This window comes from Ostrinia furnacalis, unplaced genomic scaffold (genome assembly GCF_004193835.3).
Source record: "Ostrinia furnacalis isolate ACB-3 unplaced genomic scaffold, ASM419383v2 OfSCF6303, whole genome shotgun sequence".
NCBI lineage: Eukaryota > Metazoa > Arthropoda > Insecta > Lepidoptera > Crambidae > Ostrinia > Ostrinia furnacalis.
In genome coordinates this window covers 169019-185251 of record NW_021136542.1, presented here as the reverse complement: position 1 = coordinate 185251, position 16233 = coordinate 169019, and the positions used below count along the sequence as shown (strand labels likewise).

The 16233-nt window shown below is 41.1% G+C and overlaps 2 protein-coding genes across 4 annotated transcripts; both read left to right on the top strand.

Moving 5' to 3' along the window:
- Positions 1 to 3950: 3950 nt before the first annotated feature.
- Positions 3951 to 8107, top strand: LOC114362251 (jupiter microtubule associated homolog 1). 2 transcript variants are annotated; one of them, XM_028317559.1, is made up of 3 exons: positions 3951 to 4365; positions 6283 to 6689; positions 7095 to 8107. In XM_028317559.1, the coding sequence occupies exons 1-2, from the start codon at positions 4203 to 4205 to the stop codon at positions 6510 to 6512; spliced, it is 393 nt and encodes a 130-aa protein (XP_028173360.1). In that variant the 5' UTR covers positions 3951 to 4202; the 3' UTR covers positions 6513 to 6689; positions 7095 to 8107. The 2 variants fall into 2 exon arrangements, with proteins under 2 accessions (XP_028173360.1, XP_028173359.1); XM_028317558.1 differs by having other exon boundaries at positions 6283 to 6697; positions 7103 to 8107.
- A 210-nt stretch (positions 8108 to 8317) lies between these two features.
- Positions 8318 to 14559, top strand: LOC114362258 (uncharacterized). Of its 2 annotated transcripts, none has more exons than XM_028317567.1 (9): positions 8318 to 8494; positions 10880 to 11032; positions 11500 to 11622; positions 11972 to 12091; positions 12378 to 12541; positions 12948 to 13066; positions 13526 to 13646; positions 13904 to 14043; positions 14397 to 14559. In XM_028317567.1, the coding sequence occupies exons 2-9, from the start codon at positions 10923 to 10925 to the stop codon at positions 14526 to 14528; spliced, it is 1029 nt and encodes a 342-aa protein (XP_028173368.1). In that variant the 5' UTR covers positions 8318 to 8494; positions 10880 to 10922; the 3' UTR covers positions 14529 to 14559. The 2 variants fall into 2 exon arrangements, with proteins under 2 accessions (XP_028173368.1, XP_028173369.1); XM_028317568.1 differs by having other exon boundaries at positions 10871 to 11032.
- Positions 14560 to 16233: the final 1674 nt, after the last annotated feature.

Genomic DNA, 16233 nt, shown 5'->3' with positions numbered 1-16233 from the left:
CCGGCCCATCAGCATTCTGCCGTGTCTCTCAAAGATTCTGGAAAAAATAGTTTGCGATCAACTGACAAAGTATCTTGAAAATAATGACATCCTTCCCAACTATCAATCTGGCTTCCGAGGGGGACATGGTACGGCGACTGCTCTGGCTGATGTGATCGACAATCTTCTCACGGCTCAGGACAAGGGACAAGTCTCTATGTTGATGCTACTTGACTTCTCCAGAGCGTTTGATTCAATAAATATACCGCTCCTATTGTCTAAGTTAAGCTACTACGGCCTGGATAATAGTACAACTAAGTGGTTCCATAGTTACCTAACGGGGAGATCTCAAATAGTAGAACTAAAAAAAAAAGATGGCACTATATTGAGGTCACGGTTGGAGCCCCTGCGTCGTGGTGTCCCACAGGGATCAATACTAGGACCAATTTTATACATATTGTACAGTGCTGATATAACAAATTGTATTGCTACCTGCCATTACCACTTATATGCGGATGACTTACAGTTATATCTGTCTTTTGCACCATATGACTACGTTAATGCTGTAGCTAAGGCCAATGAAGAGCTAAATATGATATCTGATTGGTGTAACTCAAATTGCCTTGTTCTCAATCCCCAAAAATCTAAATTAATGTTAATTGGAACCACTAAAAATATTGAGAAGTTAAAAATCCAAATTAATGTTAATGGTAGNCGTGGGTGCGCCCCCGGCCGAAACCGGCGGAGCCCGCCCGCGCCGTGTGGTGGTGCGCCTGGCGCGCCGCCAGCTGCGCGACGACCTGCTGCGGGCCGCGCGCGTGCGTCGCGGCGCTGCGGGCGAGGGTGGCGGCCGGGTGTACATCAATGAGCGCCTGACCCGCTCCAATCGGCACCTGTTCTACCGGGTGCGCGAGGAGTGTCGCAAGCAGCAATGGAGGTACTCTTGGACGAGACGAGGACGTGTGTTCGTTCGTAAGAGTGACGGTTCGCAGGTCTTCCATCTTCGATCCCTTGATGATTTCGCCAGAGTGTTTGGAGCTCCTGGTTTATGACTTTTAGATTTCTGGAAGACGAAATTAGGGCTCATATATTTTATGCATATTTGTCATATATTCTGTACAGTACACAATGTCAATGTGTTCATTCACGCAACATTAATTGTTTTATTGAATCTTACGAAGTTGCTATATTATTGCTTTATTATATTGATTTGNGGAGTTGGTTGATAGAGCAAAAAACCTTGGATTAACCTTTGACAGTCAATTGAGGTTCGAAAATCATGTTGCTGAGTGCGCCCGTAATTGCTTTTACCGACTAAAGCTTCTTTACAGGCTGAGACCATACCTCAGTGAAAGAATTAGAGTAACATTGTGTGAATCGCTGGTCTTAAGTAGACTAAACTACTGCGACACAGTGTATGGGTCATGCCTGCTGTCCAGATCTGCTCGCCTTATACAGAGGGTGCAAAATGCATGTGCCCGTTTTTGCTTCATGGTTCCCCCCCGATCTCATATAACCCCTTTTCTCAATGCCGCTAACATGCTCAAAATGGAGGCACGTAGAAAGCTACACCTTGCAGTAATGTTGTTCGGAGTCATTACTAAAATGAGACCTAGTTACCTGCTTAATAAGCTGGAATGGGCTCAGAGTCATAGCAGATATCAAAAAAGATCTTGCACCCGCATATTTGCCACTCCGAAACATCGCACCATGGCATTCCGTGGGTCCTTTAGGTATGCGGCCTCGCGGTGCTGGAATGACCTGCCACCGCCGTTGCGCGCCCTGCAATTTAAAAACACTTTTAGAATCGCATTAAAAAGAACCATGTTAATACTGCAGAAGGCGGATAGCGAACGTGTTGCACTTACTTTGAGTGCATGCGCGTCGCGTGTATTGGCAGCAGCTGGCCTGTCAGCGTCGTCCCGGCACCAGTGAGGATCGCACACGCGTTGGGTGGGCCTCTGTGGCCGATTGGATGGGCCGCCATCACCCCGGTCGCGCGCTGGAAGGGTTTTCAAATCTATTTCATTCTCCGTTCGGTTTATTTGTACGAGACTTTATTGGCATAGTTATGCTAAATGGTGGAATAATTGATGAACTCAACATACCTTTAATTCTTGCGCGAACGGTTGTTGAGCGTCACTGGCGGCCTTATCTTGTTAAAGTTAGTGCGCAGCCCAAATATTATATTGCAATCTTTTACACAGTCGTGTACAGTTCCCAGCCACGCTTAAACGGGTTGTTCTTGTTATCGTCACCATTGGTGTGAGAACGTTAATCCTCAGGACACATGCTTGCCACATCATTACTACGTGGACAATCTTGATTTTTTCCATTTTTCGCTTGGAAGGTAGCAATCATAACGGTAGCCAAAGAAAATAATAATTTTTCACTCTGACGGTGGTTTTAGGTTATAATTTTGATAAATACATTCAACATTGATATTTGAACGACGAACTGTCACGTACGACATGACAGTTTTTTTTCCTCTTTTTTTCCTTTCTCTTTGTATTTTTTTTTTTCTCACCGTCCTTGAGCTGCCTCGCGTGAAGTGGAGAAGGCATAGGACTGGTACAATTTTATTGTTATGTACGTAAATAGAAGTGGGGTTTTATTCTAAAAATTTATGTTAAATGTTTTAAATAATTTCTTCCTTGTAACTGTCTCGTGTGTATTGTGTCTGTGTTTTAATGTATTGGTTATTGGTAGTTTATATTCGTGTCCACGTACCCCGCGACTAATAGTTGCTGCGTATCCCTTCTGTGCTGTTCTAATTTTAAAATATAAATTAATACACTTCTTCTTCTAACACCAGGTTCGCCGGTAGGGATGCGCAGTAGCTGATAGGGCTTCCTGCTGAAAATCAGTGTTGGGACATCCTACAAGGTGTCCCAACTAAAACTGAGCGGGCGCCCTATTAACATTCATTTGTCTTTTTCGTTTTATTTTAACCATTGTATTGTGTTGTCATAATGTGTGTTAATAAAGTTATTTATTATTATTATTAAGACACTGAACTGATATACTACCTCATGGGTGTTGTAAATTGATCTAATTATAGAACTGTGTCTGTTTTTAAATATTCAATCCAGTATTTTCGCCGATGCAAACGGATTGATTGTTACATTGATTTAAGTCATTATAATACGGCAACGTTTACCATGCCTTCTTGTTTTATAACGGTATATATAAAACAAACTGTTTTGAGTTTCAGAAAATGAATTCTGAATGCAAGAAAAGGATACATCGTTCTAGTGCAATACGAAATCGTAGTCGGGAGCGTGTGAGCGTCAGGCGAAGTCACAGTCACATNATTTATTATTATTATTATTATTATTAAGTGCTGACATTTGTGTACAAAATTGCTATAAATAGTGCTGTGCTGTAATGGCAAAAGATAGTGAATCATCGCTCTTCTTGGTCATTTGGCATTTACCTCTTTGTTGATGGGATTGATCGACTTACTAATGATCATAACATTGTACTATGGATAATAGTTGACCACAAGATGGAGACCACAGTCTGACCGCAAGAGTTCAGACTTAGATCTGTCTGGTGTCTGAGTCTTTGTTGTCTAGATCTAGATTTTTATCTATTGTGGCGATATTTAATATCGAGCATGCCCGCTATAAAATGAAGAACTATCGTGGCAGATATTATTACGGATTTAGGACGTTAATGTTATATTTTTGGTTTTAACGCGGAAGAAATTTAATGCGCATACTAGCTGTCGACGCGACAGCAGGTTTTGTGAGGCTCCCTTGAGTCGACGCGTTACACCGGCTGTTGTTTTGCTTCTTTCGCTTTAGGCCCCTATTACACTGACGTATGTTTGCGAAAACTGACGCATCCCGCAGTCCTTTTGGGACTATGCGATGTAGGATCGCTTGTGGCATGTTCCCGTTTCTAGAAAAGCATTTTTGGGAAGACGTAGGGTTCTAGAAGCATGTTCTCTGCCGGTCAATTTGTAACATCGTGACGTAGCTCTTATTGCGGTCAAGCGATCTTAATATTTGGAATATATTTTGCATGCAAGGCCTGCGTATATGCGTGCATAGTATCTGCGTTATAAGTTGCACGTACTGCCCATTTAGTGTACTTAAACAATTGTTTGCAACCTATTTAAAGTCCAAGAGTTCCTTGGTATCATAAAACTATCTCGCTAAATCTAATGGATGTGAACGTATCGTTTATCTAACCAAAATTTCCGATTCCAGATCAAAATGACTTCCACATCGTTCAACGTTGGTCTCACAGACAACACGAGGCTGTCCAGCAGGGTGCTCCGCCCCCCTGGCGGTGGTCACACCGACATCTTCGGCGGGGAGCCCGAGCCTCCGCGCGGTCGCCGCCCCGCCCCTTCGGTGGTCGCTGCCGCTGCTGCCGGTGGGTATTTGAACCTTAACAACTGGACATTAAGGTCTAGAATCATCGTTTCAGCCACAGGACGTCCACTGCTGAACATAGGCCTCCGCCAATTATTTTCACATCGCCCGGTTGGTAGCGGCCTGCATCCAGTGCCTTTATGAGTTTTAAGCCGAGTTGCATCACCTAACTACACTAACTATGTCAATGACCGGTGTTTTTTGTATGGAGTTTGACAGATTTTTAACGTTTATTAAAGATAAAATAATGATGCAACTCAGCCATAAGCCAGAATAAGACGTTAGAAACCATGAATTATACAGCTTTAATGATGATTAATTCTACATCTTGGAGTAGAGGTGAAAGTTTTGAAGTCAGTGGTTGAAGTCATCTTAATGGTTGTATACTAGATGGGACACATCAGTATCTTGTTTGTGCTGTGATTCCTAGCTTGGTTAATAAGATAATAGCAAGCTTATGTAGTTCTAATAGGTTTGATTTTGCTGCAAATTATATTATTATAGTCTGATTGGCTGGCAATTGAACGATTTAGGCTTGACCTTAGGCCAAATTATCTGATAAGAAAAGTGAATAATATTATTGAGTCGACGGTTCATTGACACTGACAGAAAGCCACATGACTCAACTTCAACTGAATATCGATTTTAGTTCGTTCGTGCTTGCAAGTTTCGTACTTTTTTCGGTGTTCCGTATTCCGATGCAAAAGCCCTTATGCTTCAACCACACTAATGCGTGCAGAACGCCATCGCCGGCGCGATCATAGGCCAATGACAGGTTGCGCGACCCATGACAGTACGCGCTTCAATACATTCACTATAGTCTCTGAAAAAGACAATGCCGGAAATTGGCGTCTTTTTTTTTCGCGCGGCCATCGACCAAACCTTGTTTTTTGATTACAAAATAGTGTAATAAACCAAACTTACTATTACATGTATACCTCTAAACTCAGTCTGAAGTGAGTTACGAGCATTAGAAGTTTGATGATTTTCATACTAGACTAGCGGCCGCCCGCGACTTCGTACGCGTGAATCCCGTTTTTCCCGCTAATTTCCGTTCCCGTGGGAATTTCGGAAATTCCTTTCTTAGTGCACCTCTACGGTACCTAAGCTACGTCCCTTCCAAATTTCAAGTGCCTACGTTTAGCCGTTTAGGCTGTGCGTTGATCTGTCAGTCAGTCAGTCAGTTTCTTCTTTTATATATTTAGATTTGCTTTTTGCGCGCAAGTTTTGTAAGAAATTGCAACAAAATAGTGACATTGTATGTGTAAACAAACAATACCATCCATTAAAGGCTCCAGACATCAGTATGCAGCAGAATCAGCGCAATAAAAAAATTGCGCAATATTTTGTTGCAATTTCTTACAAAACTTGCGCGCAAAAAGCAAATCTAGTATGAAAATCATCAAACTTCTAATGCTCGTAACTCAGTTCAGACTGAGTTTAGAGGTATACATGCAATAATAGGTTTGGTTTATTACACTATTTTGTAATCAAAAAATAAAGNTTTTTGCGCGCAAGTTTTGTAAGAAATTGCAACAAAATAGTGACATTGTATGTGTAAACAAACAATACCATCCATTAAAGGCTCCAGACATCAGTATGCAGCAGAATCAGCGCAATAAAAAAATTGCGCAATATTTTGTTGCAATTTCTTACAAAACTTGCGCGCAAAAAGCAAATCTAGTATGAAAATCATCAAACTTCTAATGCTCGTAGCTCAGTTCAGACTGAGTTTAGAGGTATACACGCAATAATAAGTTTGGTTTATTACACTATTTTGTAATCAAAAAATAAAGTAAGGTCGATGGCCGCGCGAAAAAAAAAAGACGCCACCTTCCATACAAAATCTGGCATTGCCATTTAATCAAAACTAACCCAGCTGGTATACTATAAATAATAAATCCTTTTCCAATTCCAGCTCAAGAGGAACTAGCTAGGGCCGCGAACGGTGACGCTCAGAATGGCCAGGCCAGCGAGCCTCAAGAGGCTTCCCAGCCTGAACCGAAGGCAGAAAGCCCAGTCAAGCCTGAGAGCCCTGCTAAACCTGACAGCCCTAAGCAGGAGAGCGCTCAGCCAGAACCAGCCAAGGCAGAACCCCCGAAACGCGTGCGCGTGCCTCCAGGCGGCTTCTCTTCAGGGCTCTGGTAATCCTGGACGCAGCAGGTGTTAGGCGAACGGCCCATTGCTTGTTAGGGTGCTAGGATGTCGCTTTCTTGACTGCTTATAGAATCAGGCAACTAGCGCCTTGATTGTTAATTCTGATGAATATTTGACCCGTATTGGACCATGCCTTTTGACGTATTCTTATGTCATCTGTACTGATCTATTAGAGCCAGGGTTCGAAAATATCCGATATTTATTATAAATATCAAAATATCGGATATTTATGATATATATCCGATATATATCAACTTTGATATATATCAATTTTGTATGAAAGCCATAGTATTATTTTATTGTATTATTCATGAATACTATTGCATATGTGTTAATACACATGTTTTTAATGTTTTTAAACCTTAAAATCAGACAAATAAAGCAAAAACATAAAATATTCTTTTAAATACGGCAAAATCAACTAAAAAAATAAAAATCTTATGTCAAAAAGTACAAATACAGTAACAAATTTTAAAAGTTGATATATATCATCAAAACCGGCTTGATATATATCGGATATATATCCGATATATATCTTGATATATATCCCTTGATATATATCCTCGAACCCTGATTAGAGCTGTTAAATGAAAAGATGACAAATTACCAAATTACTTTTATGCTTCTCTCTACTGTTTGTTGAGATATGAGGCTCCTTAAAAACATACAATACGATTGTTTTATTTTTATGGAGACTCATGCACGCATTGTTTCACATTCGCCTACGTCAGAACACGAGCCATATGTGTCAAATTGCTCAATGATGAAGAACAATCAAAAGATTTTTGGTTACTAAAATTACCAAATTTTACCATCTGTCACTGTCAATGTGACGTTTCACACAAAATGGCGGATGTTATCTGTAAAGCGAAAGTTCCAAAAGACTGTAAGTCAATTTTTGAAGATTCTTAGTATCCAAAAACAAAGTGGTGTGGCCATAGCCGCTTAGTTAAGATTCTAGCTGGGACCAGTTGTTAGGTTGTAATATTCGTCGTGCCTTTGTATTTGTTGTTGAATGCTAGAAGCTTTATTTGTTTAACGTTGGACTTACTGGTCCCACGCCAGTTCTCTTAGCGTTCTTATAGTCAGCGTACTTTATCCTCGCAGAAGGCAATTTATTTACTGTAAACGTAACGCGGGCTAGGTATTATTTTACTTGATTAGGAGATTATTATTATTTTAACGTTTTAACGATTAGCTTGTGTCAAAAGCGACTCGCTAGCCAAAACTCTCTATTAGACTAATGTATTGTCACAATTGGTTTTTAAAATTTATTAATAAGTCTTAAATTCTTGTAAATTATTCACAAATCGTATGTTTTACATTGTACAATGTTGTCTATTCCTACATAAGTGTGTCTATGCTCTTCTAGAAATTTCTAGAGCTTTCCAAGTCTGAAAATATAAGACTATAAGCTTTTGTATTCTATTTTAACACAGACTGACATGATTGTGCCTGTTCGAATGTACTTAATGTTTGTCTCGATTAGCATTTGAATATTTTGCAGTTAGTGTTTTATTATAAAATAATAACATTTTGTATGCCTTCGCCGGCAATGATGCGATTATGTATACTAATAACTGTATTTTTATATGAATTACATTACAATACATTATGATTAATATCATTTTAGTGTTTTATTCAATTTATAATAAGTTTCTTAATTGTGTAGAGCTTTATTCAATTTTTTTATTGATAGGATATTCATAACTTTATCAAAATAGATTCGGAATCATGAAATCTTCTTAGATAGCCCTAGTTTTTGTCTCTGGTAAGCTGTCATTTTGTAAAAAATATATAAACGTCAAACAGACAAAATGGAGTAGTCAGCAAACATGTTTCCCGATTCACAAACCAGCAAAAAGCAATAATACAATGGACATCTAGTCATTTCATGGGATTTTATGTGCTATAAATCATCAAAACATCGCCAACATCTACCGAATATTCAACTTTCATATTATCCGTCACATGTAAGTATTAAACAATAAATTAATCTTTCTTACTTTCTTAAACGAAGAGAACAGTTTGTTGTATTTATGATAGAATAGTTATGTGAAGCTGTAATAATAAAAGAACTCTTTAATGCACACCACAACAAAAACTGTAATGGTGTCTAAGAATATTTTAGTTTGGTTGCGGCTCCAGAAGACGAGAGCTTAATAATTTGTTCCCAACAGTAATTCAGACTATTTGCATTGCGTGATGCATGCAACTACAACCCAATCGAGTTAACTGCTCACCCCGCTGGAATGTGACTCATTCGCACCTCCCCGACCAGAGCGTCGATTTGTTTCATGCACAGATACTTATAGATAGATGCAGCATGAAATTTGTATGAAGCCGAGCGTGCCACTTTTTAAACCACTTTTGGTTTTGTGTGTCTTATTGTTATAAAAGTAAGTACGGTTCCTTGTGATCGGTATGAGTGCACCACATTCACGGACCATGGTTTTAACTTTTAGAGTACATCGCAGGATATGTATTAAAAACAATGCTACTTTATACTTCTTCTACTGCTACTTTATTCTAATTAATTATTTGTTACTTGTGCTGTTAATTAAATTCTCAATCCGTAAATAATTTCTTCTTTCTACCGTGTTCGTACTACTGTCCTCGTAAAATCATCGTAACCGATTGTTGTAATCGGATTACATGAACATCACTCGACCATGTATTTCCATTTGGACATATCGGAATGGCACGCTTTGACGATCAACTTGCTGCATCTACTCTAATCCATATCTGTGGTTTCATGCTGTAGTGTGTACTTTTGCATGCCCTCTTGTTGGCTCACGCACGTAGAAGATTTACTTATTATGAACTTGCTTCCTTTTCAGAACATTGTGTAAAATCCAAAGTTCCACCCTTTTTAACCGACTTCTTCGATGGATAACCTAATCACATTAACTACGATTATCACATCTATTGACACCTCTCATTTCTACAATTTTTACCCTTGAGTGTACTGACATAAACCAGAACTTCCAAAACCCAAGCACATTCGTGGTGTTAGGACAGCGCCCGCGCAACATTAAATGATTCTCACCTTTATTGACTCCTCGAATTTTATATAAATCTCAATCTCACCTTTATGCATACCGACATAAACCAGACATTCCAGCAACCCAAGCACATTCGGGCTGTCAGCACACCGCGTGGCATGGAAGACTATTCGCAACATTAAAATGATTCTCACCTTTATTGACACCTCTAATTTTATACAAATCTCAACCATATGCATACTGACATAAACCAGAAATTCCAGCAACCCAAGCACATTCGCGCTGTCAGCACAGCGCCCGCGCGGCATGGAGGACTATTCGCAACATTAGGGTAAGGTGGGGCACAATGAAACAAAAAAACGTTTTTTGTTCATAGAAACAAAATATCTCATTATTTTAATAAACTCTTTTCAAGAAAATGTACATTAGCTATCCCTTTAATAATCAACATTATCAAACTACATGTTTCTATAAGTAATCTTAAATTATTGGCACTTTTTCGAGATCAATTTTTTGTTGTACTGTGCCCCAGATCTGGGGTACAATAAAACTAGGGTAGGGGTACTATGAAACAGATTGGGGCACAGTCCGTAAACACTCTTCGCACTTTGTAGTTGGGCGTATATCGCACGACCTGTCCCTCTTCTTCTCGGTTTTCTTTTTTTTTTCTTGAAATACCTATACAATGTGCTAAAATTAACATTTTACAGATTTTCTGCTTCTCTAAGTTTTACCTCCTTCAACTAAGGCTACTGCTTCTTTCATATCTGCTTCATTAGGAAGCCCTATATCCGTTTTTCTTTTCCGGTTACGAACCATTGTGGTGTTTTCTAAAAACAAAAAACAAAAACTTATCTTACACTGAAACATGTTTTACTGTGCCCCGTTTCACTGTACCCCATGACCCCCTTCAATAACACAAAAACATATAACATTCTTTAGGTTATAAACACCGGCCTTCGTCTGATGTCAATATTACAAGAAATATGCAAGAATTATTAAAAAAATAGCCATACATACCTTTGGTAAACAGTGTACTAATAAAATCGAAAACTTTTTCATGAAAAAAGATACGAATTACTTTCAAAAATCAGTTTTTTTGCAATAATTCAACAGGCAGCTTTCAAATTGAGGAAAGACAACTGCACCATGATGGCAGTGCGAACGCTTAATAAAGCAGTGAGGCCAGTAAAAATAAATTGATAAAAAGAGGTAGAAATATTAAACTTGTTTTACTGTACCCCGTGTGTCACTGTGCCCCCTGTAACCCTAAACGATTCTCACCTTTATTGACACCTCTAATTTTATACAAATCTCAACCTTATGCATACTGACATAAACCAGACATTCCAGCAACCCAAGCACATTCGGGCTGTTACCACAGCGCCCGCGCGGCATGGAGGGCGGGGGGCGGCAGTCGCGGCTGCTCGGCCGCTTGCTTGGGAAACTGCGCGGCGAGCACCGCTACTCGGCGCTTGATAAGAACTTCTCCTTTACTTCTACTGTGTAAGTGCTATGATGTTACTTGTTGAGGGATAGTCTACTTTGCAAAGACCAGAGAGTAGCAGCTTTGCAGTAAAACCTAAGAGAACGCCTTCGTTTCGTCAACTTTGCGCAGTGAAGGCTCTAAAGAGTCATGCGGCGGCGCTTTTTTGACGTTTGCAGACTACAGAAGCGTCTTTCTCCATTGCTGCATTGATCTCACAGACACTTGAGCTGAGGACCTGCATGAGGATAGATCTAGCTCTACTGGTTATTGCTAGCACTTAGCTTTCAGGAAACTACGGCAATAAGACGCAGCCAGCAAGGGACCGTCTGGAAAACTTGCTAGCGCCGAATTTAGTGTTACCCTGAAGGCACTCTTTCCCCCAGCGTATGCTCTGCATTATGCTCAATACTAAAGTAGAGGTGTAATAATTCCATCTCCTATGCCAACTGTTGAGTGTTGGCCAATTTACCTTCAATATTCACAGTGAAAGCACTGGATGTGGCAGCACCACTAACGACGACGAGGACATGGACGCGTCCGCGCACACTGCCAGCGGCACCCAGGGACCCATCGACCACGACCAGTTCGCCGCTAACATTGACTTGAGGTTGGTAATGTTGGTAGATACTTTGGCCTGTAGCTGGACATCCACTAACGAGGAAACCCATTAGGGCGTCTTCAAATTAAACGCATAAGGAAGCGCTGCAGTGACGCAACTGTGCCGCGCTTGCCGCGCCACTACTAGTTTTCATACAATATCTAGAAGCGCAACAGCCGCACGTCTTTGTCACACTGTCACTTTGGTAGTCCATAGTGGCGCTGCAACTGCGCATCTAAAATTGTATGAAAACTGAGTGGCGCAGCAAGCTCGCCACAATGCTGCCACTGCAGCGCTTCCTTGCGCGTCTAATTTGAAGCGCCCTTACAATTACCTACTCTTGAGGCTAAAATTGCAGGTACGGCGGACAATATCTGACGCCAGAACAGCTGCCAGAGTTTTGCGAACAATTGCACCATTTGGTAGAAGTGATACGGAATATCCAGTCATACTCCAAAATGACTGGAGAGTACCCAAGGTAAGTAGGCGTGTTTATTTCCACTTGAAATATTTAAAGCTTAATTTTGTGATGTGTTATCAGCGCCTTCCTGCAACCTTTAAATGGTCGTTCTCGACATCTCGCGCTGCGCTTGTCGGTACGTGCCCTCTATTCCAGAACCTTGCTGGCTCATAGGCCGTCAGTTCTGCCAACCGATCAATCTAGGAATATTGTGGGACGCCTATGTTCAGCAGTGGAAATGGACGATGATATCATTCTTGAAGTGACTAGGTAGGTAATATTACTGAAGCAGCCTATCTTCCAGTGAACTAGAGCGACGACTGGAGCAAGAAGCACGCGAGGTGGCAGCACTAGCAGCGGAGGCCCGCAACGCACGAGACGTGGTCACGCGCACGCGCGCTCAGCGGCGTGCAGTGCGCGCTCTGAAGAAACACCTGGTGGCGCATCTTGCTAATCTTAGGGAAACTGGTGAGTGAGATTAATAAGCTGAAGATATGAACTTCTGCTGAAGTTATGACATAGTGATTTTTAAATCGTTTTGTCGCCGTTCCTGTTTCGTCACTCACTCCCTTATTTACCTGATTGACCCATTGACGTCTATGTCGAAGGTATTTTTTCACAGCTAGGTAAGTCCGTGTGTATAAGGCTTATTTCCTTTCAATGTAACACACGCTCTTAGTTACATTTTTGTCCCTTTCTTTGAATCTGCCCACTTCCTCGCGTTCGATTCGTACATCTACATACCGAGAGCGTCGATGTGACTTCACGCCTGCCAGGTGCGCAGTTAACCTACTGTTTATTCTGTTTTTTAAACCTTCCAAAGAGACTGTTCCAATGTTTTGGTAAAAGATGACAAAGGCTCTGGTTTTTGCAGAAGTGCGTGAGCTAGAGAGTACAGTGCGTCTTTCAGATCGCAAGTTGTTCAAGAGCTGGGAGGCGCTCAAAGACTCAACGGATCCTAACGTCTTCGAACCACTGCTGGACGAAATCAGGGTTAGTTTTCCTTCTATAGCATGTTCTATTCTCATACTGAGCAGTAAATTATCTACTAATAAGTAGTTCCAAAATACTGAACTGTCCTATCCATGACATTGACAGCGGGGCGCCACTGTCAATACCGGATCGCTGGTGCCGATTTTTGCCATGTTGGAAGCCATAGGTATAGTTGAACGATGGTAGCGCCTCCCTGTCATTGAGTTTGGTGGGACAGTTCAGCGTGGGTCATCTATACAGATAATTTTAGTCGTGGTCTCGCCTCTACGATAGAAAAGTTTGACTTCATACTTTGAATAAAAGTTCACTATCCATATGCGCAGTGGGTGTTTTATCAATTTTATTAATGTCGCTTGGTCTCAAAGACCCCTTAATTTGAAACTGCGACGATTTAGAATGGCAAATACAGACCTTCGTCTTCAATATTTATCGTCTTCTTAACTCCTTTTCCAATGACAGAACAAGCAAACAGCCCTGGAATGTCTGATGCGACTGATCGAAAGCCGCAAGTCGGCCATTGCACGGTCCGCGCTACCACCACAGCCGTTGCCGGCACCTCAGTCGCAAGAGAACGAAGAAGGTAAACCTTTATTATTATTTTAGTTTTATTACTGCAGGGTCTTCAGGTTTATACTGCCTCCTGACTCCTGAGCAGTTTGTTTTCTCATACCATCGATGTTCATTTGTTATTTTGATGAGTTAAAAACTTGGAATGGGATATGTTGTCTCATCATCATCATCCATCATCAAGTGATTTAGTTTCCAGTTCAGGAGCACGCCTCTACCTAATTTAGGTACTATGGATAAGTATGTCGCCTAACGATAGTTTTTTGATAGAATCCTCCACCACGACGACTGGCCGAAAACGGTCAGAGAGCCGAAGGTCTACCAGTAAGAGAAGAAGAAAAGATTCTGCGAGGGAGCCTCGGTCTGTGCCGCTGTCTAGCGAGCCGAGCAGGCATGGACCTCCCCCGCAAGTATGGACTTTGATAGTTCTATCCTAGAGTTCCTTTTCAATTCACATTACGAAACCATTTAGTGCATCAACTACTTATTGTACAAGAAAAGAAGACCCCTTTTCGTTGCAATTTCCCGAATACATTTGCTTTTTTTTTGTTGAATTCGTGCTTTTTGCTCAAGGAGATTGTTTTTCTCGGTCGCTCAACATTATGATGTCCACCCCCTTTTGTGCGATATCAGTTTCAGTTTAGTACGTTCATTGGTCACCCTTTTCTATTCCCATTCGTTAGGTTACGGCGTGCTTTTATCTATTTTCATCGCTTATTTAAGCAAACAGTTTCTTTATCTTTTCCACTTTCGTTCCTCTCAGGTGACCCTCTACATCCAAGGGGAGAGTGCATCTCGCCGGCGCGTGGGCAGCGCAGGCGCTGTCGCGCTCACTCCTCTAGAGCTGCCCTCTCGCGGCAGTGTCAGAGACATTCTGTTCTTTACCACTAACTGAAATCATTGTAACTGGAATTGAATAAATAAGCCACCGAAAACTATAGTTGTTTCTATTATTTCGATGACAATCGGCGACACTTGAGCCCCATTTTTTCATCGTCAGGGAAATTCATACAGTCACAAATTTTAATGTCGATTTTAACGTCATGGAGGCAGCTAGTGGGGCATGTGGGACAGTCCTGGATCTATCAATAGGCCGTTTAGGCCGCGGCCTAAGGGCGGCAGATTTCAGATGACGCTTACTCGATTTCAGAAGATAAAAGTTAAATAAAGATCCAACCTCACCTTAGCCTACGGGAGGCAAAACTGTAAATCCGCCACTGATGTGGGACCTCTTAAGGGAAGCATTTAAGGAAAAGTTGTCTCATTAGCAAGACAGGTGCTCGGAAGCTATCAAGTATGAGTCGAAAACATAGGACATGATTATCAGCGATTGCCTATACCTAAAGCATGCGTGAGAGCATAGCAAGGAACTTCTCAGAGTTTATCCCCCATTTGGTAGGAAAGGTGTGTGTTCCCTGTAGTATTCTAGAGGTTTGTAGTGTTCCTAGAAGTTTCGTCCACGATACGAAGGTACTTACAGGCGAGCACCACCGCAGGAAAATAAATCAAAAATTCAAGAGCCACGTAAGCTGTTGGGAAAAAGAATTAGATAGCTAGATGGATTACGTCTATTCTACATAAATGAAATTGCATTCGAATCATATGAAATTATTATATTTTCGCCTTGCTCGAATACGATGGCGTCTACGTGGATAAACATAGAGATCTATCACAATACACTGAGTAAGTTCTTAGGGCTTCTTTTCTTCGGGCTTAGCTGTTGTCTCTGGAGCAGCTGATGAGACTTCAGGGCTTGGGGAGTCCGATTTGACCTGTAAAGGATAATTCCATAAGTAGGATCAAACTGTTAACACATTTTCCAAAAATTTTTTTCTTTGTTTCGATTCAACTCCTACAGCAGCTTGCTTGCAGGCTGCAAGTTGCAGCTCCTTCAACATCACCAGTGAATGATGATTACATTAAGGTATCGAGGGAAAGTGTGCAAGGAAGTAGTAGGTAATCACTTTAATAAATCGCAAAAGAATTTGAAGTTATAGGATCTGAAGGTCTTATGCCCGTTTTCACCATCAATCCCTAATTAATAAGTGACCCCTATGTAAACAAAATTCCCGTTATTTGTTACCATAGGGGTCACTTAAAAATTAGGGATTGGTGGTGAAAAGGGCATTATCCACTTAACTCCTGTGTAGCCAGGACAGGATCTACCTACAGCATGACAGTCAAAGTCAAGTTTATCCTAGGGAGAGTAAAAGGGAAGAAAAAATGAGGAGTTGGTTAGGAAACTCCAAGATACTCGTAGGTAGGTTCGAGTGCGTTATCCTGGCAAAATGTTGTCTCCTTTCGAAAATCGAATGATGCAGTTAAATAAGAGCCCTATCTGGTGTAAATGTGCCCGAAATTTTAAATTTGAGCCCTCAGCCGTTCCAGCAGTATTCAAGAAAAACGGATTTTGCCAGGATAACTCTTTATTAATTAACTGCATCATTAGATTTTTGAAAGGAGCTACAACATTTTGCCAGGATAACGCACTCGGTAGGTTCTATTATAAGTTGACAGGCACTTACTTCGACATGCTCTGCTGCTGGTGGTAGAATATGCGTGATATCTCCAGCAGGGGGCGCTGAAGTTTCTTCTTTCTT